General features: G+C 53.3%; 1 protein-coding gene across 4 annotated transcripts; it reads left to right on the top strand.

The window, feature by feature from the left end:
• Positions 1-14,791: 14,791 nt before the first annotated feature.
• Positions 14,792-23,242, top strand: MCAT (malonyl-CoA-acyl carrier protein transacylase). 4 transcript variants are annotated; one of them, XR_008616894.1, is made up of 6 exons: positions 14,841-15,293; positions 16,488-16,575; positions 19,196-19,413; positions 19,794-19,968; positions 22,368-22,405; positions 22,660-22,745. XR_008616894.1 is itself a non-coding variant. In XM_007099843.2 (4 exons), exons 1-4 carry the CDS (start codon positions 14,874-14,876, stop codon positions 23,077-23,079), a joined length of 1,146 nt encoding a protein of 381 aa, XP_007099905.1. In that variant the 5' UTR covers positions 14,792-14,873; the 3' UTR covers positions 23,080-23,242. The 4 variants fall into 4 exon arrangements, 2 of the variants coding, with proteins under 2 accessions (XP_007099905.1, XP_007099906.1); XR_008616893.1 differs by having other exon boundaries at positions 19,794-22,405; XM_007099843.2 differs by lacking the exons at positions 19,794-19,968; positions 22,368-22,405 and having other exon boundaries at positions 14,792-15,293; positions 22,660-23,242.
• Positions 23,243-25,000: the final 1,758 nt, after the last annotated feature.

The following is a 25,000-nucleotide window of genomic DNA, read 5'->3' as shown; positions in this document are numbered from 1 at the left end:
CCAAACGAGGCCAGGAAGTGGTGCCCGCTGCCCCGGGAACACCTGGACAGCTCCCACTCTGGAGGAGAAGCTCTGCCCTCGGGCCCGGGCCTCCCCTTCCCCTGCCTGCCCCAGCAGGTGGACAGGCCCAGCTGCCAGGCCCGCACCCATGCCCACCTACCCCATGGCCGAGTACAGCGTGCCCCAGATGGGAGCCAGCATCCAGCGGGGCGGGTGCCACGAGGGCTTCTGCAGGCTGGCGTACCAGCGGAGACTCTCTCCGCGGACATAGTGGGAGCCCAGGAAGCCCCCCAGACTGGGCACCAGCGTGAAGCCCACGGCGGGCACCCAGGGCGGGGCCATCGCTGCCGCAGCTGTTGTTCCGGAAGTTCTGAAAGAGAAGACAGAGCGGGGGTGAGAGGCGGTGATGCTCCCGAGCTGGGGTGGGGCCTCCCCGGCGTTTCCTGAGGACCTACTGCGCACAGGCCCGGGGTGGGTCTGTTACCAGCCCCTCATCACTCATGGATCAACCAATCAACTGATGGAACACGCAGGAGGTGCAGAAAAGACGTGTGAGGTTGCGGGGGCCGGCGCTGGGTCCGCCCTGCAGCCCCTGCCAGCCCAAGGGCTCCAGGGAATGCGTTTCCACCCCCACTCCCACCCCCACCCACGAGGCTGCCCTGCCTGGCAGGAGCCTCCCAGGTGCCCCTGCCCTGTCGGCTCCACGTCCGCGCCTGCTCCAGCTGCCAGGCTCCTGTGCTCTCCCACCCTCACCCTTGACCTGGGGTCTCCTAGCAAGTGACCCCTCCTCTCTGCCGCCTCAATCGCGGCCAGTTTGGGTCCCCTCCACCAAGAAGACTGCCCAGCCCTCCCGCCCCGGGCCGGTGCTGCGAGGCCGCCTCGGTCCACACCCTGCGCCTGACACTCCAATACTTCTCATTCAGTCATCCGTCATTCATGCAACAACAGGTATCAGACAGAGCTTGGCTCGAATACCGGCTCCCCACCAACATACTGTGGCCTCCGGCAAATGAACAGGACATCAACGTGGCCGACCTGGGTCCAGCCCAGTGTGTCGGGGGGGGTCTCTTTGTCCACCATCCCACGGGCCCACCCTGAAATCACCTCCCCTTCCCTGTGTTCCAGAGAGGGAAAGCAGCCTCCCTGGGGTCACACAGCACTCGGAGGTCAGGCTCTGCCCAGGTCGAAAAGCTGTTGGGCCCTGACACCCAGGGCCATGGACGTGGTGGGTGGAAAGGGACCGAGTTTAAGGCTGGTGAGGGCCCCTCAGCAGCCCTGAGAGGCTGACGGGGCTCAGGGCAAGGAAGGCCTGGATGCTGTCGCCACCGCCTCCAGGGCTGGAGCCCCCCAGGCGGGGACAGAGGGGACCCAACCTTCAGGTCTCTCCATTCTGCTCGTCAAACACTCCCCCTTGCCCAGCAGCCCCCAGGTCTGCGCTGAGGACCTACTAGGCACCCAGCAGCACTCAAGGTTCCCAGGGAGCTGAGCTCATTGGGGCTGAGAGTCCAGCCAGACAGCAAGCGGGGCCCTGGGCTGGGCGTCGGGGGCCAGCTCTGCTTAACCTGCTGTGGGACCCCAAGCCTATCAGCACCCCTAACTGGGCCTCGGTTTCCCCACCACGAAATGAAGGGGCTGAGCTCCTGCTAACACGCCCTGACTCTAGCTGGAGAAGCTGGGAGTGTCTGTAGGAGATAAGAAGCCACACAGATGGATTATGTTCAGCAAACTTGCAGGACGGCCTGCTAAGACGGGGGCTGGGCACCCACGGTGGATGGAGCGGAAGAGGCCCAGACCTCAGACAGGGCACCCCGACCCAGGATCAGAGAGAAGATGGTGCTGGAAGGACACGGGGCACTTTCTCCCAGGGACACGGGAGGGGAAAGCGGCGGGGGTGGAGAGAGGCACGAGGCAGACGGGGCAGCAGGTACCGGGAAGAGGCTGTGCCCATCCGGAGGCAGTGGGGAGCCATCGGGGCTTCCGGGCAAAGGGCGAAGGCTGCCCAGGGCAGAAGGGGCAGCTGCTGTCCTGGGGCGCCACGAAGCTCCGTGAGATGCAGAAGCAACCTCAGTGCCCAACACCAGGGACTGTTAAGGATGGGTCAACCCCCAAGTCCGGCTTGGAGGACTCTTTAATGATGTGAAAACTGTCCTCAACGGAACATTAAGTGCAGAAAGCAGAATATAAAATTGACTACAGAATTATCCCAGTTTTAGCAAAAAATGGATATGCATTTTAAAAACGGTAACAAGCGCGTGAAGATGTTAGCAGCCATCACCCTCATAAAGCAAACATCTCCTGGGGAGCGGCTGTGAGCCTGGCCCGGGCACAGGTCCGACCCAAACACTGTCTTTCCGTCCTCAACCGTGAGGGACCCACGCCATCTTATCCCACCTGCCGACGGACCCATGGTGCAGAGCGGTGGGGGCGTTTTCCCAGGGCCCCTCCACAGACAGGTAGCTTGGGAGTCTAAGGCCCACACTCTGCAGAGGGATTTACGATGCTTCGTTGTTGCTTTCCGAAGTGTCTATAATGAGCAAAATTTTAAAAGGCACCGTCGGAGAGTGGTAGGCATCCAGCAGAATCTGGCTCTGCCATCTAGTGACTCTCATTCCTCCCTCCCTGGGCCTCAGTTTTCTCGCCTGTCGAGTGGGGACAGTGAGCTCATTCCCCACAATCACTGCACAGATGAGCCATGAGGATAAACACTGCCCAGGGCTGGCTGGTGACAAGTAAAGGTTCCTGTGCTTTTCCCCCAGACCCACCCACCACACCCCCCCGCCCTCTGGCTTCCAGGGTGCACGCAACTGTTCCTGGGGTGGGGGTGAGGGTCTGATCTCACCACAGTATGAAGGCCCACCTCTCCTGGGGCCAGGAGAGCACTGGCTCAGTGCTGCTGCCAGGTGGATGTGGAGCCCTGGGACCCAGCCACCACTGTGTCATCTCGGGGGAGCCCAGGCCACCTCAGCCGGCTTTCTCACCTACGCCATGGGGCACAGCCCTGCTCAGCCTGTTTAATAAATGTGTTGAATCCGCAGCCAAGTGACAGCCCTTGGGCAACCATAACAAGCTGTGTTCAGTGCCTGAGGGCTCCCCTGGACCATGACAGGAGCTGGGCAGGTGGGAGGGCTTCACCTCGCACTGACTCTCACACACAGATAGGGACACTGAGGCCCAGGGGGTCGGGGGCTGAACTGTGCCTTTTCCCAGGAAGGTCCCCATTTATGCCCACTTTGTCCCAAAAGAATGGCCCCCCTCCCTCTCAGCAGTGCTCCTTTTTTTTTTTTTTTTTTGCGGTACGCGGGCCTCTCACTGCTATGGCCTCTCCCGTTGCGGAGCACAGGCTCCGGACGCGCTGGCTCAGCGGCCACGGCTCACGGGCCCAGCCGCTCCGCGGCACGTGGGATCCTCCCGGACCGGGGCACGAACCCGTGTCCCCTGCATCGGCAGGCAGGCTCTCAATCACTGCGCCACCAGGGAAGCCCAGCAGTGCTCCTTTTACAGGTGACCAAGGTTAATGCCACCAGTGTAAGACACATGACACGGTTCACAGTGGTGGACACACTCGCTCTGGTATTCGTGCCCCAAACACAAACCCCAGTCCAATCATGAGAAAACGTCACAATCCCAGATGGAGGAACATTCGACCAAATACCTGGCCCGCACTCTAGCACTCTTGAAAAGGGTCAAGGTCATGAAAGGCAAGGAAAGATGGAGGGAAATGTCACCGACTAAGGACAAATAACAGCTAAACGCAATGTGGGATCCCAGACGGACGGGGTCCTGGGCCAGCTGAGCATGTTAGCGGGGTTACCAGCACGGTGTGAATTTCCTGGTTCCACTAGGGGAAGCTGGGTGAAGGGTATGCAGCAACTCTCTGCACTACCTTTGTAACTTTACCGCAAGTCTAAAATTAGTTCAAAATGAAACATTAAAAAGAAAAGAAGGATCCTGGTTTGGACACTAACGCGCATAGTCTCCTACTCTCTCCTCGATATTGTTGTCACTGCTTCGGTCCCTAAGCCCCACCCCTGACCCACCTGCCACCAAGGCCCCTCAGAGTTTCCTGACCATTTATTTGTCTTCTATTTCTTATTGCTTTCGGTTAATGGAAATGAGAGTCATATAACATAAAATGAACCATTTTAAAGTGCACACTTTGGTGGCATTTGGTACATTTCCCAATGTCATGCAACCATCCATACCAAGTTCCGAAACATTTCCATCACCCCAAAAGACGCCCACCCATCAGCACTCACTTCCCATTCCTCCCTCCCCTGGCCCCTGGCAACCACCATCTGCCTTCTGTCTCTGTGGATTTACCTTTTCCGCGCATTTCACATAAATGGGATCACACGTTATGTGGACTTTGGGGTTCGGCCTCTCTCACTGAGCGTGTTTTCGAGGCTCACCCACGTTGTAGCCTGGGTCCATACTTCTCCCCAAGGCGTTGCGGGCAGGGGCGCTCGTGTCCCCCTGCCACGGCACCCAGCCGGTGCCCAGGAAATCCCCCGCGTGCCAGCTGACGGGGCTGGAGAGCCCACCACCCTGGTCCCTTGCTGTACAGAACAAACAGACGCCCAGGAAGAGGTGGGGGCTCTCCCCTCTGCGGTGACAGAGGAAGGCCCGAGCCCACGTTTCTGCTCAGCCTTCCAGGCTGCTGTGTTTATGCACCACGGGGCCAAGGGCATTAAAGGCTCCGCCCAGCCTGCGGGTCAGAGAACAGGTAGGTCAAATGCCCCACACGGAGAGAGCCCAGGCACGGAGCTTCCTGGGGCCTCACGGGGACTGCCAGGCTCTTGAATCACCCGATTAGGGGCCCCACCAAGCTGAGTCATGCTGGGCTGGGCTGGGCAGGGCAGCTGGCCCAAGCAGGCCCGAGGGAGATCCATCCTGCGATGGGGTTAGGGTTAGGGTTTGGGCTAGAGCCACTCCAGGGGCCAGGAGGGGGCTCAGGGCTCAGGAAGAGAGGCAAAGCCACCCACCTGCCCTTTACTTCTGTTTCCGTCAGAAGGTGACTAAGAGCCCAAACCTTGGCTCTGCCTCCAATTTACTTGGTGAAGCCAAGCCAAAGCTCCTCTCTGGGCCTCGGTCTCCCCTCACATCAGGTGGGTGTAACCTGCCCTGTGTGCTTCATGGGGTTGTGGGCAGGCTCAAGGGGGGTCCAGATAAGCCAGGGATGTGGGGGTCAGTGTTGGGGCACACTCATCCCTCCAGGAGAAGCAGCAGCTACATGGTGCAGACCCAAGGCTGAGAAAATGACAGCCAGTTGGTCACCCAGCACTCAGTGGGTGAAAATGCTTCCAAAAGGCCCCGCCCTCAAGGCCTGGGGCCACTGAAACAGAGGCCCAGAACGGGCAAAGCAGAGAGCTCAGGCCCTGGGGTCAGGAGACAGTGCAAGGCCTTTGGGAGGGGCGGGGGGCGGAGCCTGGGGCAGGGCCCGGCTGTATTCATCCTGGGTCATCAGGGCTTCACTCCGGCTTCACAACAGCCAACAGCCGCAGGGGTGAGGCCAGCTGCTTCTCTTCTCAGGCCCCGAGTTCCACATCTCTCGGCCTCCATAGTGGGCTCCACTTTCCAGACGAGGAAACCGAGGCACAGGGAGTCACAGAACTTTCCAGGTCTGGGTGACTCTGAGACCTCCTGAAACACCCCTCCAGCTCCTGATCTGGGAGTCTGCTGGCCTCAGCTCTGGGCCACACAGCCAGTCACAACGATGGGCTGTGTCACCTCCCCTCTTCAGCTTCCTCCTCCATCGTGACAAGGCACTTAAGCCCTGCCCCAGAAACCTGCGGGGGGCCCAGGGCTCATCTCAGGCCACTCCCACCCCACCTCAACCATTCCAACCCCTGCCTTGGTGCCAGAGGATTCTCTCAGGACCAACAGCCTCACTCTCTCCAGCACCAGGGCCAGTGTCCCAGCCGGGACGAGGCATCAGGTCCCAGCTGGGCCCGTGGGCAGCAGTTTCAGGGTCTGAATCCTCCCTGCCCCTGGGGTGAGACTCAGGATCTCTCGGCCTAGTGATGCTTCACTCCTGGGCCGCTGTGTCCCCGTCTGTGAAGGGGAGGTTGCAGCAGTGGGCCTCTGGAGGAGCTTTCTGTTCTCTGAGGCCTCCCTACAGAAGGTGACAGAAACTGCTGCTCAGAAACAGAACAGAGTTTTGCCGTTTCTCTGGTCCCCACCTCCAAGCTGTACCCAGCTCCTCCTGGGCCTTATCTCTCCTTCAAGCCACCACCGATGGTCCCAGGGACCTGTTTTAAGGCTCCTTTTTTGTTTTGTTTTTTTTTAAATGACTCACAGCTAATCATCCTCATTATAACCTCTGTTAATCTTTTTCATTATGAAAGTATCCAATGTAACAGACAACAGGTCTGGAAACCCAGCTGGTCTGGGATGGGGTGGGGCTAGGGCTGACAAAGGGGAATCTGCTTTATGGAGAATGACTACTGAGACAGAGAGCATGCTCAGGCATTGCTTGCACAATCAAAAATAAGTAAAAGAAAATATAAATAAGAGATAGATTCAGAAATGAAGTAATGAAAAGTCAAAAGTGTATACGGCACAAAATAGGCTCGCCCCCTGTCAGCACCTCCCCTACCCCTGCTCAGCGATCCACTGTCAACGGTTTCTGGTTTCTGGCTGAACCAGCTGGATACCATTCAGTCACGGCCAGGCAGAGTTACTTTGGAAATGGAAGACCAGGCATATTTTAAGTTTTCAAAGGTCATGGAGAATTCGATCTTTGACTTGAAGGTATCACACGAAGAGAAAGATGTATTCACTTTGTCATGGTTGTGATGTGGTGTCAGAAGAAAACCTTCCTTGGAGTCTAGTTAGGCCTGGGAGTGAGGCCAGCCTGTAACGCTCACTAGCATAGATGTTTTTTAACCCCGTTTTCCTTATCAACAAAAATAATATTTCAGACTAAATTTCTAATATTATTAAGCATGGACTAACTTCAGATGATTTTCCTTAGTTTATTTATTGAGCTCTATCACCCAGCAAGAGAGGTATAATTATCCCGTTGTTACAGGTGATTAATCCAAGTCTCATGGCAAGAAAATGGCAGAGCCAGGATTCAGAACTGCCCCAGGGCTGGCCGCCCAGTTCTAGGCATGCTATAATTCTGCTTCCTAGATTATTCCAGCAAGTTCCACTTGTTGTATGGTTCTTTGGGTCTTCATCAATTTGCAGTTATAAGAGCATACTTCTAGGAGAAAGTATTTCGATAAAAAATACTATATATTTTATAGAATTTATGTTACCCCCTGGGTTAAGAGAAGTATCTTATTTAAGCTCCTACATAGAAAAAGGAAAATGTACATTTAACGTTAAAATGCATTAAAGGTAGAAGTATGGGCCTGATTGGTTGCTTTCATGTATTGATACTTTTTCATGTAGCTCAGACACTGGTAGAATTGAATCTAAAAGACATATATCTCCCAATTCAATGATTCAATTTAACAATTATTCTTTAAACTCTCACTTATTTTCAAAAATGTCCAGGCAGCTCAAAGCATCTCACACTGATTCTTTGTCTACGGACTAATTTTGGTTGAGTCCGTATTTGGAGGGGAGGACAGAGTCATTTAGCAGCCATTATTCTCCTCAACTTGAGGGTCCCTTTGCCCCATTTCATTTCTGTCATTTTCTTCTAATCATCCTGGGCACCTGCAGGATGTTAAATCCTAGGCAGATATAAAATCAGTTGCACTGCTGTTGCAGCCACACAATGATCCTTTCGCTGGCTTAAAATTGCTTAAGCTCCGAGTACAAGCTCAAAAGAAAAGAAAATGTTTGCTCTATTCCTTACTTTTCAATAATTTTAGAAATAATTTCTCTGGCCTAGTTTCCATCTGATATAACTACCTCTTCACTTTCATCAGTCTTTGCTCCAAGGGAAAAAGGTGTTACGGGGAAACAGTTATACCTCCAGCCTTTGTGATTCCATAGAAAAGGAAAGTTTTACCAGCACACACATGCTATACGCACACACACCAGGCACCCCACACACACACACACACACACACCCACACACACACACCACACACACACACACACACTCCAGGCACACACTCCTCTGGGCATGCACTGTGGAGGAAGCAGGGCTTTGAGATCAGACCACGAGCATTTGAACCCCAGCTGCACTGCTCTGTGCCCCTGGGCAGTTTCTTGGGTGAGCGTCAGTTTCCACCCAGTTCAAAGGGCACCCTTGGCAGCGCAGGGTTCTGTCTGAGCCTCCCTCTGGGGTGGCCGAGCAGCCTGTCTCCCTGCTCCCCGAAGAGGCTTTCTCCTCTGCTCCTTTCCCGACCAGTGGACAAGAGCTGCTGCCCCTGGCCTCCCGCTGCCCTGTGTCGGGGTCCCCACGCCACTCCCCACAGAGACACCGGGGCCCTCGGGCCACATCCAAGCAGCCTGGCCTTTGGACCGCGGGCCTGCTGTGTACCAGGCACTCTGGGCCGTGCTCCTTGTACACAGCCTCCTCCTTGGCCGTGACCCTTTGGAACACCCTCAGCCACACATCCTTAGGGGAGGCTCGAGTCCTGCCCCTCCTGCCGTCCACTCTGCAGCATGTGGCTGGTACCAGGTACCATCATGCCCTAGCAGGCCAGCCTGAGAGGCTCCCAATCCAGGCCAGGCCACAGGCCTCGGCGAGGCTGGCTCTGGCACTCAGCCATGTGTTCACAGCTGGAAGCCCCCCTGTAAGCAGATAGGGTCAAGTGCCCCCCAAGGAAGAGAACCACGCATGGCTTTCTTGACACAATAGAAGCCATTTTAGGCCTAAGCCGTTTTGTGATCTAAACCTGGCCACAGTGCCTGCCCTTGAACAGGCCTCTAATAATCTTAAGGGAATGAAAGAACAGACAACTGTTATCAGGCAAGAGAAATAACAAGAGCAAAGATAGTAAATCAGTTGTAAAGACTCCCAGTTCTGTCTCAGTGGTAAAGGTTAGCCCGAAACACATTTTTGAGCTGTTTTGCAGAATTTCAACACATCTCCCTACCCCCACCCCAAGTGCTCAGCTACCAGATCAACTGGAACCTAAGGGACAAGAAGCTGACCTTTGCTGACCCGTTGTAACTTCTATAAACTAAAGCTTGGACTCTATAGACCTCTGCCCCAATTCTATGTTGACTTCTCCTCTGCTCAAGCCCCTTCATGAATATGCAGCTTAAAACTTCCCCAGTTTTGCTGTTTGGGGAGACACTTCTTTGAGAAAGCTCCGAGGTGCTCTCCTTACCTGCTGGAAGTAATAAACCCTTCCTTCTCCCGATCATGGGCTTGGTTGTGCCTTTTGGCTTGGCACCCACCGAGAGGCAAACCCAGTTTTCCGGGAACACCACGACCCCTCCCACCTGGGCTCCCAGCTCCTTTGCAGGAGGGGCAGGGGACAGGCAAGTCCCAGGGGATGCCCTGCCCACACCGGGACGTGTAGGTTACAGTGCACCTGAGCACTGGACGGGGATCTAGGGACCCGGTTCTAAGGCTCCGCGGGGCCTTCACTGGCTTTGGACAAATAACCTCCCCTTCTCTGGCCTGGGTTTCCTCCCCTAGAAATGGGGTGTCTCAAGTGAATCAGGAGCCTTAGAATCTTAGGTCTCCCAGGCACTTTGTGATCCTCAAGGTATCCCGCTCCTCCATTCCCGCCCTCTGCCGGCCGCGGCTGCTCAACTACCGGATTGGGCGGGAAGGGGGGGTGCCTGGTCCCTCCCGCGGCTCCCCTTCCCGCGGGACACGAGGGCCCGGCGGGGTGCGGCGGGGAGGGGTTGCCCAAGTTCCCCCTTCCGCGCCCCCAATCGCACCGGAACCCGGCCACGCAGGAGCGCCGACCGCGGAGGCCAGGGCCGGGGGAAGGGGGTGTCACCGCCCCCCCGCGCCGGCCGACCCAATGGCCGGGTCCCTAGTGCTGCCCCGCGGCCGCCCCGCGGGTCCCCGCCACCTCCCGCCGCAGTTCCCCCTCGGGCCCCGCGCCGGCGGGAGGGCGCTGTCGAGGGTCGCTGCCGCGCGGGGCCCCCTTCCCGCCGCCCCTTCGAAGCCCCGTCCCCACTCACCGGCGACGACGACTCGCTAGGGGAAGGGCACTGCGCGACGGGAGGTGGGGTCCGGGCCCGGCCTCGGCCCCGCCCGCGAGGCCCCGCCCACCCCGGCCCCGCCCACCCGGGCGGCGGCCGCCGACAGCCCCGCGGCTTGGAGCGCTCCCTCCGCTGGCCGCCCTGCCAGGAAGATGCGCCTCCGCCTCCCCCGGGCACAAGCGCGTCTCCAGGCCGCTTCTCCTTCCCACCGTGACCGCCCCGCCGCGCAGACACTGCCGGCTCTGCAGGCAGGTCGCGTCTCTTCTTGTGCCTCGATTCTCCTATCTGTAAAGTGGGACGATAGAGGTCACCGATCTCAGAGAGGGGAATTACGTCGCCTGACGGCAGAGCCCTGAACATCCTTCTACACAGCAACCCTGTCCACCACCTCCGGAGGAGAACCCCAGTTCCTTTAGCTGTTGCCCCAGGACAGGAGGCAGCGCTGCCCTCTCAGTCCTGGCCCAGCCTCTCTATGGCTGGCTCCCTCCGCCTCCATCTCCTCATCGGTAAAATGGGCACAGCATGGTGGGACTAAGGAGGATGCCACATGGTAATGCAGGAGACCACAGGCGCTTGGCATTCAGTGACCATCACAGCCCAGAGGTGGCCTCCAGTTTGCCAGGGTCACCCTGATGGGACAGCATGTCCAGGCCCAGGCCTTGAGCACTTCACTGCCTCATCTGCACGCACTGCTTTATTACTGCAGCCCAGGGCCTGTCACTGCCCCCTTGACTAACTTGGCCTAGCAGGGCCCGCAGACTGCCAGAACCACAACTGCCCAAACTGGACACTTGGGGTGGGGGTCGGGAGGCCCAGGTGATCTCTGCCTGCTCCTCCTGGGCTGAAGTCTGACTTTCCGAGGGCCTGCCTTTTTTTTCCTTCATGGACCTCTTCTACCTTTGACTGCGTTTGTATAAAGGCAGGTATAATCCAGGCTGGGTTCTTTTCACCTTTTTCTTCTGATTTTAAAAGAAATTAAAATATTTTCCTGGATCCCTCAAAGTACCATGGGCCCACACATTGTGGCTACTGTTCCTCATGAAGTTGGTCTGGCCACACCTCCCAGCAAGCTGCCAGCCCTCACCCTCTTCCTGTAAGGAGGTGCCCAGTGGCTTGGCCGAGTGGCAAACCCGCCTGCCCCGGAAGACCCGTGATGGAGAGGTAATGCAGCTTCCCTCCCGCCTCTCCCCTTCTGCTTTCAGGGCTCTAGGCCCACGGGGCATCCTGGGAGGCAGCGATTTCTGGTGGGCTTAGTTGCTCCGCGGCATGTGGGATCTTCCCGGACCAGGGCTCAAACCCATGTCCCCTGCATTGGCAGGCGGATTCCTAACCACTGCGCCACCAGGGAAGTCCCCAAGGATGCAGTCTTAAGAAAGGCTACATAGGAGGTATCTTTTTTGAGATCTTGCATTCTATCCCGTGGTTGACTGATGTTTGACTGATTAAAAATTCACAGTTGGAGGTCATTGTCCTTCAGCATCATGGAGACCTGCCGTTTTCCAGCTGCCATGGTGCTGGTGTGTAACCCCTTTTGTTCTTCCTGGAAGATTTTAAGCTTTTTGTCCCCAGAGTTCTGGAATTCCATGCTGATATTCCTCGATGTGGGTCTAATTTCATCCAATGTTCCAGCTCTCAGGAAGCTCATATCTTTTATTTTTCAGAAACTGAATTTTTGGAGGGGATGATTTCCTTCCCTCCATTTTCTCGCTTCTCTTTCTGGAATCCCTATTACTCAGAATCCTGGACTTCCTGGGCTTGTCTTCTAACTTCCCTTCTCTTGCTTCTCATGGTTTGCTTTTTTCTTTTTTTCTAAACTTCTGTGACATTTCCTCAACTTTCTCTTCTTGGCCCTCTATTGATTTTTTAAATTCAGCTATCCTATTTTTTTATTTCCAAGGGATTTTTGTTGTTGCTGTTTTCTGAAGGTTCTTTTTTTAAAAAAATAACTTCCTGGACTTCCCTGGTGGTCCAGTGGTTAAGACTCCGTGCTCCCACTGCAGGGGGCACAGGTTCAATCCCTGGTTGGGGAAGATCTGGAATGCTGCACAGTGCGGCCAAAAGAAAAAAAAAAAACTATAAAAAAAAACAACTTCCTATACATTTTTCACTGATGCAATGTCTTCTCTTACCTCTCAACTATCAAGGATAATTTTCTTAAAACTATTATTTCTTCTCTCATCATAGTCTCTGATTCCTATGCATTGTAGTTATTTTATTTTATATTTTTCTGTATGTAAGAGGCTTTCCTCAGATGCTTGGGAATCTTTGCCTGGCTGCTCATGATAAGAATAAAAAAGGAAAATAAGTCTTTGGATGGTATTTGTTGAATTAGCTTCACTGTAAGTTGAACTTGGTGGTCACTTCATTTGTCACTTCATTTGTCTGGTGACTTCCTGGACTGTCAATATCTTCAGCATTTTCCTCTTGTACTGGTCAGATTCCCCAAGGCCCTCCAGTTCTTGCCTGGGGGGTAGGGGTCTGGTGGCACGTTTCTGGGAGCATGGGAGGAGATCTCTGCATTCAGCAGTCAGTATCCACCTGTTTCAGCAGAGAACCCACATTCACCATGATCCCTGGCCTGCCCAGCCCTTTCCAGAGCTAAACATTTGCCAGAATGAGGGAGGGGCATCACCCAGGGGCTAGAGGGAGGGAAGACATCTAAAGATCTAACTGTTCTTCAAAGACACCTTCAAATAGGTCTCTTAATTTCAGCCTTTTTTAACCCTTAGATCCAGAAGCAGCTAGGGCTACCAGTTCCTAAGCGTTTAAGGATTCTGTTTTATGAAGAAGGGTTGGTTCTCAGCCTTCGGCTGTCTGGAGTCTGCTGAATCAGATAATACTGGTCATCCTGGTTTCCAGCTTGAAGACATTCTGTTGCTGGGGCCGCCTTTCCTGTTCTCCCTGTCCCTGTGTTTTATGTCTTTGAAAGACTCCTTTTCTCTGGGTTTATGTGCTTCTGGAGGCAGCGTGTGCTCTGTTCATGTCTTAACCTGAAAACCTCCTCCATATCTTTTATCACCACAGCATTGTATAGATTTGCCATCGTTCATTTAATTAATCTCCTCTTGCTGGATATGCACCTCATTTCCTCCTTTTCCATGTCAAAAGCAAGGCTGCTGCGGATAACCTGAGAGCTCATCTGATTCTTTTCTCAGGACAAGTTCACTGTAGTAGACTTGATGATGTGAGTCTGATCTTGGAGAGACAGCAGTGAGCGGTCCTGAAGAGAGACTGTAGTTCCCTGCCCAGGAGTTGAACCTGCGTAGCCTAGATGAAAACCAGGAATCGTAGCCACTAGACCACGAGGGGCTAGAGATTAGAAGCAGAGGGGCCCTAGCTCTTTCCCCCATTTGAAAGCAAGAATGTTTCAAGGAGGCAAAAACTGTAAAATCAGGTACAAAGTTTATTATTAGAGACACAGCATAACATGTGGGAGAGCACACAGACAGTTTGTTTAAGGCAGAAGTAGGACAGAAATACACACCTGGAGGGAAAGGCTATGGGCCTCCTCTCTAATGAGGGGGAGGGCAGTAAGTCAGAAGCTAGCCAGAAATACACACGCAGAGAGGAGTGTGCGAGTCCTGAATGAGGAGCTCAGTAAAGAGGTGATTTAAATCACGTATATAGGACAGTTCTTCTGGTCTTTGTTTACATTTGGCCAATTATCTCGTTTCTTTTTTCACAGATGAGGGGTCCCAGGACCCTCCCCAACATGCATGTGCAACATTTTGCTCAGATGGATCCCACTGCAGAGGCCTTCTAGCTGGGTGTATGTCCACACATACTATGGGGTGGCGGCTGCTCCCTTTCTGACCCCCAAGGAGCCTTCCTGCGCATGTGCAGACAGGGAAGTTTTTATTGACCTCAGGAGTGGGCGCCTTATCTCTTTACCTTAGCAGAGCTCAGCTTCTGCCACTAGCTTTGTCCTTGGAGTGCCTGGGTGAGAACAAAGCTTCAATTTTACTCCACTTGACAAACCCCAGCTGTGCAGCCCAGCGGCCCATCTATCTCCTACCTCAGGTCTACCTAGATCTTTCTCATTCTGAGGTGTGGAGTGAGCTTGTGTGTGTGTGTGTGTGTGTGTGTGTGTGTGTGTGTGTGTGTGTGTGTGTCCTGGGCTCCTTAGAAGAGGCTGGCAGGGAATGAAAGAGGAGCAGGGGGGTAAAGGGGTGTAGTTAGAGATGAGGTCAGAATTAGACTCTCTCTGACCCAGCCTCGCACCCCCAATTTCCAATCCTCCTTTTGTCACTAACCACCTGTCTTTGAGCCCTTGTCTACTCATGTGTAAACTGAGGATAATAATAGCACCTACTCATCACAGCGTTGCTGTGAGGAATTAGACTAACGTCTGAAAAATATCCAGGGCTTTGTTCAATGGGACAAATTGGATGCTTATTTTGTGCCTGGCACCGTGTCTGGTTTGTAGGAAACATAAAAGAGAGGACAGTGCTGGGAAAATCTGATACAAGAAAGAATGTGGAAGCGTTTCAAGCACTTTTCCCATGCTAGGTTGAATATTACATTGCATTGAGTTGTTTACTTAATAAATATGTTTGAGGGCTCATTGTGGTGCGGTGTCGTGTTTTATTTTTTCCTGTGGAGGTTTACGTAAGCGTGTGGATCAGACGGCGCACAGCCGACAGTTCAGAGGAGGGACGGAATCGGTAACAGCGGAACCTTTCTTCCGGCCCGGCGCTGCCTCGGCCCGCCCGGCAGGAAATGCGTCGAGGACCGCGCCGCGCTGCGCCGCCGCAGTCGGGCCTCGGTCGCCCTGGTAACGCGCCTCGGGCAGGTTCCTCAGCATGAACGTCCGGGTCGCGCGGGCTGCGTGGGCCTGGGGCCGGGGCGTGAGCTGCCGCCGTGGCGCCTCGAGCCTCCTGCTGCCTCCCCCGGGCGCGGTGGACGTGGAGGAGCTGCTGCGAGATGCGACAGCGGCGGAGGAAGGGCCCCGGGAGGCCTCGGTGCGGCGGTTGCCGGGCCAGTGCTCGGTGCTGCTCTTCCCCGGTCAGGGCAGCCAGATGGTGGGCATGGGCCGCGGTCTGCTCCGCTACCCGCGCGTCCGCGAGCTCTACGCCGCCGCCCGCCGGGTGCTGGGCTACGACTTGCTGGAGCTGAGCCTGCATGGGCCGCAGGAGGCCCTGGACCGCACCGTGCACTGCCAGCCCGCCGTCTTCGTGGCTTCGCTGGCCGCCGTCGAAAAACTGCATCACCTGCAGCCCGCGGTGAGGCCCGAGGCCCGGTGGCGGGCCGGGGAGAATGGGCTTTGCCCGAGCTCTCACAGCTAGGTCGCGGTCCAGCCGAAGCTCCAGCCTGCCAGGCCGGCGTGCTCCAACGTCTGATCTGTTCGGCAGATCCTTACTGAGTTCCCACCCGTGCCGGGCACTGTTGTAGGCCCAAGGGATACAGCCTACAACAAACAAAACAAGGATCCCTACGCTTGGGGAGCTTGCATGTTAGGGCAAGGAGATAGATAATAGAGAATAAATATGCTATGTAAATTGCGTAGTGTTTTAAAGATAAGTGTTTCAGAAAGAAGAATAGAGCAGGGAAAGGGGCCAGGGAGTGGAGGACCGGGTTGCGATTTTAAATGATCCTTAATCATTTAATTAATTACTAAATGATTTTAGAAGGATTAAGCTTCACCCTTAAAGGAAGGATCATTGAGAAGGTGATATCTGAAAGTATCAGTTCACTTGAAGTTGTGAAATGATTGCTATTAATATTTATTATCACAACAATAAATGTTAAGCTCGTACTTTACCCCATTTCATCCTCACAACAACCTTGTGAGGTAAGTACTGTTACTTTGTGGGTAAGGAAAGAAGACTCAGAGATATTAAAGGAATTAGTTTAAGTGGTCATGTCGAGTCATGATAATAACATTCATCCAGTGCCTGTCCTGGGCCAGGTCTGTGCTGAGCGATTTAGGGGTGTTATCTCCATGTAATTCTCTCAGCAGCCCTGTGAGGTCGGTCCTGCTGCTCTCCCCACTTCACAGATGAGATAACTGAGGCGCAGACGTTAGGGAACTCTCCCAGGCTAAAAATCAAATCCAGAGGTGACTCTGAAGGTCATGCTGTTAACTTCTGTACTTAGCATCCTCTGTCTCCATCAGCCTGAGAGGCGGCACCAGGGCAGAAGCAAGAGAATCCAGAGCCCTGGGTTGGCATCACAGCTCAACCAAGGAGTCCGCCAGTAGGCTTTAACTTGCCTTGCCAGTTGAGGTTCCTCATCAGTAAAGGGCTGGATCAGTGATAGTCAAGGCCACTTCTGTGTGTTGTCTTCTAGCTGGAGCACCAGGCCAGCAGAACCTGGCTCACTGAACTGCTGAACCCCTGTCAGCTTGCACGTGCAGAGCCCCGGACTGAACTCGCCTGAGAACTTGGCCTCATGTTCTTCTGCATGTGTCACTGCAGGTTATTGAAAACTGTGTTGCTGCTGCTGGATTCAGTGTGGGAGAATTTGCAGCCCTAGTGTTTGCTGGAGCCATGGAATTTTGTGAAGGTACATAGGAAGAGGTTTGGTTTTTTGGTTTTTTAAAAAATATTTATTTATTTGGCTACATCGAGTCTTAGTTGTGGCATGGGGGATCTTTCGTTGAGGAGCGCGGGCTCCAGAGCACATGGGCTTAATTGCCCTGTGGCATGTGGGATCTTAGTTCCGTGACCGGGGATCGAACCCACGTCCCTGCATTGAAAGGCGGATTCTTAACCATTGGAACACCAGGGAAGTCCCAAGGTTTGGTTTTATGCATGGGGTATTGTCTTGCTGGGCTTACTCAGGACAAGGGGCACTGCCAAAAATAATTCTGGACCTACTCAGGGGTAATAGAGAAGGGAGCCATGGGTGGGGGTAACAATGGGACCTGAGGACCAGACTTCACCTTGATTCCCTTTTAAGCTTGAAGGGTTCATCAGGGAATTTCTTTCTTCTCGTAGTCTTGTGAAATCTTCTTGCTTTAGTGTCTCCCACTACTTACGTGCATTCTTAGTCCACTCGTGTACCTCCAGTGCCTGTCGCGTGGTAGATCACCAATAGATTCTCATTAAGTGAAAAAGAATAAATCAGTGTTTGATCTTGAGCCATATCAGTTCCACTTCTTAAGATTTTTGTGTATAAACAGGTAAACATTTTTGCTTATAGTTAAATACAGACAAAGGACTTGAATAGACGTTTCTCCAAAGAAGACATACGAAGGACCAATAAGCACATGAAAAGATGTGCAACATCACCAATCATTAGGGAAATGCAAATCAAAACCACAGTGGGGTACCACTTCATACCCACTGGGATGGCTTTAATTTAAAAAACAAAAGAGGAAAATAATAAGTGTTGACAAGGATGTAGGAACCTCACACATTGTTGGTGAAATGTAAAGTGGTACAACCATTGTGGAAAACAATTTGGTGGTTCCTCAAGTTAAGCATAGAATTACCATGTGACCCAGTAGTTCTACTCACAGGTCTATACCTAAGAAATGAAAACATATGTCCACACAGAAAACTTGTACACAGATGTTTATAATAGCATTATTCATAATAGCCAAAAGGTGGAAATGATCCAAATGTCCATAATCAGATGAATGGATAAACAAATTGTGGTAGATCCATCCAGTGGAATATTATTCAGCCATAAAAAGAAATGAAATACTTATGTTGCAGTGTGGATGAACATCAAAAACATGCTAAGTGAAAGAAGCCAGACACAAAAATCACATATTTTTATATGAAATGTCCAGAATACATAAATCCAGAGAGACAACAGATTAGAGGTTACCGGGGATGGAGGGAAGGAGAAATGAGGTGTTTTATGGGCTGATGGAAAGTTTTGAAACGAGCTGGTGGTTGTACAACATGAACACAACAAATACCACTGAATTATACACTTGAAACTGGTTATATTTTATGTGAAATTCACCTCATTGTTTTCTAAAACAGCATTATAGGAAGGAAGCATTATCAAGGAAGTGGAAAAAAATTTTCATATTTCCACCTCCTAGTAAAACTATTCTATACAAATACAGTTTTATGTGTATGTAATTTGCAGGATTATTGACATTCTGTGTTTTTTCACTTGACAATTTGCATAGTTATTTAATGCCTGCCTGGGAGGGTTTCCACGTTCCTGTGGGTTCTCTCCTGCCTGCTAACACAGGCTTTTAACGTATTTGCTCCACAGTTCTGCTTGTGTAAGGGCTAAAAGTCCAGTACAGACATATACGGTGCCGGGTGAACGAAGGTGTGTTAGAGAGAAAGGGTGCAGGGTTTGTTCCTCAGACTTTGTTGTCCCATCAAACCCTGGATTAGCCCCTTAACCGCTCCTTGGTCTGGTCATCTCCCTCCCCAGCAGGGAGCAGGCCCAGGACCAGGAATGATAGCTGTCCAGTAATTGCAGTCCATTCTTATTTGTTTTGTTTTTAAATTTTATTGAAGTATAGTTGATTTACAACGTTGTGCTAATTTCTGCTGTACAGCAAAGTGATTCAGTTATACATATACGCTTTTTCATATTCTTTTCCACTATGGTTTATCACAGGATATTGGATATATATCCCTGTGCTCTACAGTAGGACCTTGTTGTTTATCCATCCTGTATATAATAGTTTGCATGTGCTAATCCTGAACTCCCAATCCTTCCCTCCCCCACGTTCCCTCCCCCTTGGCAACCACGAGTCTGTTCTCTATATTTCAGTCTGTTTCTGTTTCGTAGATATGTTCGCTTGTGTCATATTTTAGATTCCACATATAAGTGATACATGGTATTTGTCTTTCTCTTTCTAACTTCACTTAGTATGATAATCTCTAGGTCCAGCCATGTTGCTGCAAGTGGCATTATTTCATTCTTTTTTAGACTAATATTCCATCATATATATGTACCACGTCTTCTTTATCCATCTGTCAGTGGACACTGAGGTTGTACCAGGGACGGCACCCTGCCTTTTGATGATGGTGGTACCATATATGTATGGTTCAGATACGTAGAACTGCGGCTTGTAGACTGGTGATGGATACCAATATCAATGTCTCCAGCACACAGTGTGGAATTTGTGCTTTGTTTTTTGGGTCTGGGCTTCTCTTCTCCATTACATGCCTTGATTTTTCCAAATGCACTTCTCTCTGGGTAGGTTTGTATGCAGTGAAAATCCGAGCTGAGGCCATGCAGGAAGCCTCGGAAGCTGTCCCCAGTGGGATGTTGTCCGTCCTCGGCCAGCCTCAGTCCAAGTTCACCTTTGCCTGTCTGGAAGCCCAGGAGCACTGCAAGACTTTGGGCATAGAGAACCCCGTGTGCGAGGTGTCCAACTACCTCTTTCCTGACTGCAGGGTGATCTCAGGACACCTGGAGGTTGGTGTTCACGGGAGCAACCTTCCTAGACCCCAGTCCAGTACAGAAGGTTGGAATTATTCCACACCTGGGAGCGCACAGAGCATAACAGGTGCTCTGCCCAGCCCTGGTCCTTGGGAGGCATCTGGGGGCCAGGAGTGTGCGTGGTGGAGCAAGCACTGCAGAGAGAGGCAGGAGGCTGGGGTACTGTCTCCGCTCCACCACGTACAGACCTTGGGCAAATTCCCAGCCCACGCGGAAAGTAAAGGGGCTGGAGCAGATGATCTCCAGGGCCTTCCTGTGACACATTCTGGGCTTCTCACAGCCTCTGATCCAGTTGCTTCTTTAGAGAGAGAAGCTGGTTCCTGCGGGTTACTCTGCCCTGCTCTGCTTTTTCTTAGGTGTCTGTTTTTGCACCTTTCCTTCTGTCCGTCCTTCCGCTCACTGCTGCCCCAGACATCCTTTCTCGGGAGCTCCTGTGTGGCAAGCGCTGAGGACACACGGACGCATCAGCTGGGGTTCCTGCTGTCAAGGGAAGGCTGGCTGTGAACGGATGACTCCAGGTTTCAGGGCACAGTAAGGGCCAGGCTGACTACCAGGGTGCCAGGAGGCGGTGCCTGGAGGATGAGGTTGCCAAGAGCAGGGGCATCCCAGGCAGATAGGAGCGCCCGACGGAAGGGGCAGTTCTGTACCGTGTGCCTGGCTTGGGAGCGTTGAGTGCAGACTGGATGGGTGCTTCCCCATCTCGTCTCCTCGGTCCTCCGTCTGGTTCTGTGCTCCGTGGACGGGAGCTCTACACCGGGAAGCGGAGGCAGAGAGCCAAGTGCTTAGTGGTGGTGGAGGCAGGCTGAGATCTCCCGTCCATGTCCCTCCGAAGTCCAGGTTTCCTCCACTTGACCATGCTGGTTCATCTCCCTGTTAAGGCCTTGCCAGTACGCAGGTGTCCTTACGTATCTCCTCTGATTCAGTGAGAGCCTCTGGGGCAGTTCTGAGATGACGGGAAGACCAGCTACGGTGGCCCCAAGCGAATCACGGAGCTGGTTGCTTATTCCCATTAATAGCCTTGGAAGGAAGCCCATAAGTGGGCCAGGAGGGGCCCCCCAGTCAAGGCAGGAGTCTCCCTCCCAGGCTCCCAGACAGGTGGGCATCCAGCGCAGGTGGCGTTTCCTGGGATTCCCAGGTTTGGCCTTTGGTGCTGTTGGAAGTGCTACAGCAAAGAGCTCAGGTGCGGGCAGGGTCCCCTGAGCAGGTGAGTCCCTTTCCAACAGTGGATGTGAAAAAACTCCTTGCCCTTTGCTAGAACCATGCCTGGCCTGACAGCCAGCCAAAGGAGCCTCTGGACCCTGAGGCTGTGTCCTTGACTCCTGTGGCCCCGACCTGGGACTTGAGTTGGATGAATCCAGAGACTTCCCACGGAAAGCACTTAGAGACCGTGGCAGTGGTGCAGAAGTGCCACCGAGTAGCTGTCTCCGTAGATGCCGGTGATCAGAAGTGTCCAGGCATGGTGGGAAGGGCTTGGGCTGTGAAGTCCAAGAGTCTCCCGTTCAGAGAGGCGCTGGGGGCGCATCCCTCAGCGAGGTGGGGATGGATGGCGCGTGGAATTGGGTGTGAAGCGCCAGGCCAGTCAGGTCAGGCTAGACTCTGCTGCAGTGACAGCCCAGACCCCTCCGTGCTTGCCACACGCATGGTTCACACTCCATGACAGTTCGCTGTGCTGGGCTCTGCCCCACTTGGATTTCGCCCCAAGGCTCAGGCGGCCGAGCAGCCTCGGTGTGGAACAGGTGGACTCACTCGCGGCAGAGGGAAGTGGCGTGTGATGAGCCTGGGCTGAACTGGCCGTGCCTGGGCAGCAGGCTAAACTCCTGCGGGGCGGGGCCCACAGAGAGGGACGGGCGAGCACCACCCAACCAAAAACACTGTAATCCCTCCCGCCCTCCGGGGCGCAAGGGGCTATAGCTACCCTGCTGTATGCTTTCGTTTTTGTTTTTTTTTTGCCGTGCCGCACAACTTGCAGGACCTCAGTTCCTCAGTCAGGGATTGAACCCGGGCCACGGTAGTGAAAGCCTGGAAGCCTAACCTCTAGGCCCCCAGGGAACTCCAGACCCTGCCGTATTTTTTCCAGTGGACGTGGATGGGCTTGGGAACAAGTTAACAATTGCTACCCTTCTATAGGGTTTGTATACCAAGCATAGTTCTTCACAGCCCTATGAGATAACTCTTGTTGTCATCACCGTTTTACAGGTGAGGAAACTAAGGCACCGACAGGTAAAGTACAAGTGCCCAAGGTCGTGCAGCTGCCATGACTTAAGCTTGAGTCTTCTGGAGCAGCTGGCCCAGCTCCTGAGCAGGCCGTGGATGGTGTCAGGCTGGAGGGACGTGGCAGACGTTTAGTGCGTAGGAAGGCCTTTGGTGGATCCCAGTGACGGGCTGGCAGGGTGGTAGGCCTTGGGCTGTGTCCTGAGGGCACAGGGTCTCTGAAGAATGTGTACTATTGTAAAGATGTTGGCACGTGGTTCTAAGTTTGGGCCTGTTAGTCCCAGAGGCCCCTTTTAATCAAGCTCTTGTGTCTTCTCTAGAGAACCCCACATGAGGGGTTTCAGACCTTGGATTGTAAAATGAGGCTTGGAATCTTGTGAATTTTCATCTTGAAGGTTATGGAGTAACAAGAAAACAGGCTTAAAAAAATAATGAAGAGGGCTTCGCTGGTGGCGCAGTGGCTGAGAATCTGCCTGCCGATGCAGGGGACGCGGGTTCGTGCCCCGGTCCGGGAGGATCCCACATGCCGCGGAGCGGCTGGGCCCGTGAGCCACGGCCGCTGAGCCTGCGCGTCCGGAGCCTGTGCTCCGCAACGGGAGAGGCCACGGCAGGGGGAGGCCCGCGTACTGCAAAAAAAAAAAAAAAAAAAAAATTATGAAGAGTAGCAGAATTCTAATTGAAAAGTAACACTTACTCGATACTGCTTTTTCGTTCATCAGATACCTCCTATTTGATCACTTCCCAGCAGCTTTATGGGGTAGGTGAAATTGTGCTCATTTTATGGACGGAGTAAAAGAAGTTCAGAGCGGTTGCCTGGGGCCACCGGGCTAGCGAGGGCTTCTGGGACACTGACTTTGCAGCCGTGCAGGATGAGCTAACATGTGCTGCTGTGTAGAGATAAGCATGTCCTATGCGTAGGACCGTGGTGGCATCAGCCAGTGGTGACTGCCTCTCTGTGCGTTTCTTCCCCTAAGATTTGCTTGGCTTAAACCTCCCTGCTTTTGCTTCCAGGCTCTGCAGTTTCTCCAGAAGAATTCCTCCAAGTATCACTTCAGACGCACCAAGATGTTGCCGGTTAGCGGTGGGTTCCATACCAGCCTCATGGAGCCAGCTTTGGAGCCCCTGGCACAAGTTTTAAAGGCAATTGATGTCAAGAAGCCTCTGGTGTCGGTCCACTCAAACGTTAATGGGAATAGATACATGCATCCAAAACACATCCAGAAATTGCTGCTCCAGCAGGTGGTCTCCCCGGTGAAGTGGGAGCAGACGATGCACGCCATATATGAGAGGAAGAAAGGCACCGAGTTCCCCAAAACTTTTGAAGTAGGACCTGGGAAGCAGCTGGGAACCATCCTGAAGAGCTGTAACCTGCAGGCCTGGAGGTTCTACAGTCACGTGGAGGTGCAGGAGGCTGACGAGGACCTGGACTAGAACCTGTAGGGGCCTCCAGAGGACCTTGGCGTGGAGGGGGCGTGGCTGAGGAGGCCGAAGGGGCTCCAACGGGCCGAGCCCAGCCAGGCCACCGCCTCCAAGCGATTGGGAGGGGTTGTTTGCAGAGTGCTTTGAATGCCACATAAAAAGCACTGAAAGTGAGTATTTCTTTACATGACACAGTCCATTTCTCCCCCCTTGAAACACGTTCGAGTGCTGGGGAGAGATGCGGCCGTGACGGTTCTGTGAAGACTGGTGAGTTCCTGCCCTGCCTCTTGGGCAGGCCCCTCCGCCTCTCAGGGGCTCAGGGGCTCCTCTGTGCAAGGGGCTGGAACGACCTGGCTGGCAGGTGTGTTCTGAGGACTGGGAAGGCCTGGCCCGCTGCCGTGTGGGTGCTGTGGGCAGGTGGCATGGCCACAAGGCTGACCAGTGCCAGACGGGCTCCTCTGCCGCCCCAGCATCCTCGGGCCACGCGCGGCCAATGCCTTAGCTCCTTAGTCACTGAAAGGGCTTTAGGACCCAGTGGGCTTTGGCAGCCATACCGTCCACCCCTTCACTCAACAGTTGGGAGACCCAGGGCCCCATCTGTTTACTTACCGCACAGAAAGTATTGAGTGCCTGCCGAATGCCCGGGAGTGAGCGGCCTCTGCCTTGGTAGGGAAGAGGGTCCTTTAGCAAGGCGGGAGTGGTGCGGGGAAGGCGGCTGAGGGCCCTGTTTCCTCCCCCACCCCCAGTCATCCCTTTAGACTGCAGTCATGGAGAGTGCCTGCTGTGTGCCCGGGGCCTGGTTCGGCTCAGGCCCACCCGCAGAGCTTATCCTCAGCTGCTCCACTCCAGGAGCAGGGCGTGGACTCTCTGCTCCTGATAGCGATATTAAACATGAGTAATTCTAAACTTCTTGGGTGATTTTTTTCATTATTCAGCAATAGTAGGAAAACCATATTGGGAATGAAATCTCTGAGCTTGTCTTTTGGGGGATTTTTTAAGATTTTTTAAAAAAATTAATTTATTTTTCATTTTTGGCTGCATTGGGTCTTTGTTGCTGCACGCGGGCTTTCTCTAGTTGCGACGAGCAGGGGCTACTCTTCGTTGAGGCGCGCGGGCTTCTCATTGCGGTGGCTTCTCTTGTTGTGGAGTGCGGGCTCTAGGCGCGCGGGCTTCAGTAGTTGTGGCATATGGGCTTAGTTGCTCTGCGGCACGTGGGATCTTCCCGGACCAGGGCTCGAACCCTTGTCCCCTGCACTGGCAGGTGGATTCTTAACCACTGTGCCACCAGGGAAGCCCTTTTTTTTTTTATGTGGACCATTTTTAGTCTTTATTGAACTTGGTACAATATTGCTTCTGTTTTGCTTTGGGTTTTTTGGCCTCGAGGCATGTGGGATCTTAGCTCCCCGACTTGGGATTGAACCTGCACCCCGTGCATGGGAAGTCTTAACCACTGGACCACCAGGGAAGTCCCCTGAGCTTGTCTTTAAATGATGCTGTTGTGTAGGCACATGTCAAACCCTGGGTAGGGTTTCTCTTTTTTAATTGAAGTCTAGTTGATTTACAGTGTTGTATCAGTTTCTGGTGTACAGCAAAGTGATTCAGACTCAAACCCCAAACTCCTAAGGGTTTCTCATTTTTAGTTCTGTGTTTCTCAACTGGGGCCCTGTTGGCGTTTGAGCAGAACCGGTCTTCATTGTATGGGACTGTCCCGCACTTGTGGGCAGCTGTCCTGGCCCCTAGCCATTACATGCCAGTAGCATTTCCGGGCATTGACGTTCCCACAGCCCTTCCACGCTGAGAAGCACTGCACATATTGCACAGAACCCAGATTTCACCACGGCCTGAGTTTGCGTGCTCTTTGGAGCACAATGAAGAAAACTATTCTGTTTCTTCAAACTTTGTTGTAGAAAATTTCAAACCTTCACAGAGAACT

Source organism: Physeter macrocephalus, unplaced genomic scaffold (assembly GCF_002837175.3).
Source record: "Physeter macrocephalus isolate SW-GA unplaced genomic scaffold, ASM283717v5 random_1132, whole genome shotgun sequence".
Taxonomy (NCBI): domain Eukaryota; kingdom Metazoa; phylum Chordata; class Mammalia; order Artiodactyla; family Physeteridae; genus Physeter; species Physeter macrocephalus.
The sequence above is the reverse complement of the archived record's forward strand: the minus strand, read 5'-3'. Positions and strand labels throughout refer to the sequence as shown.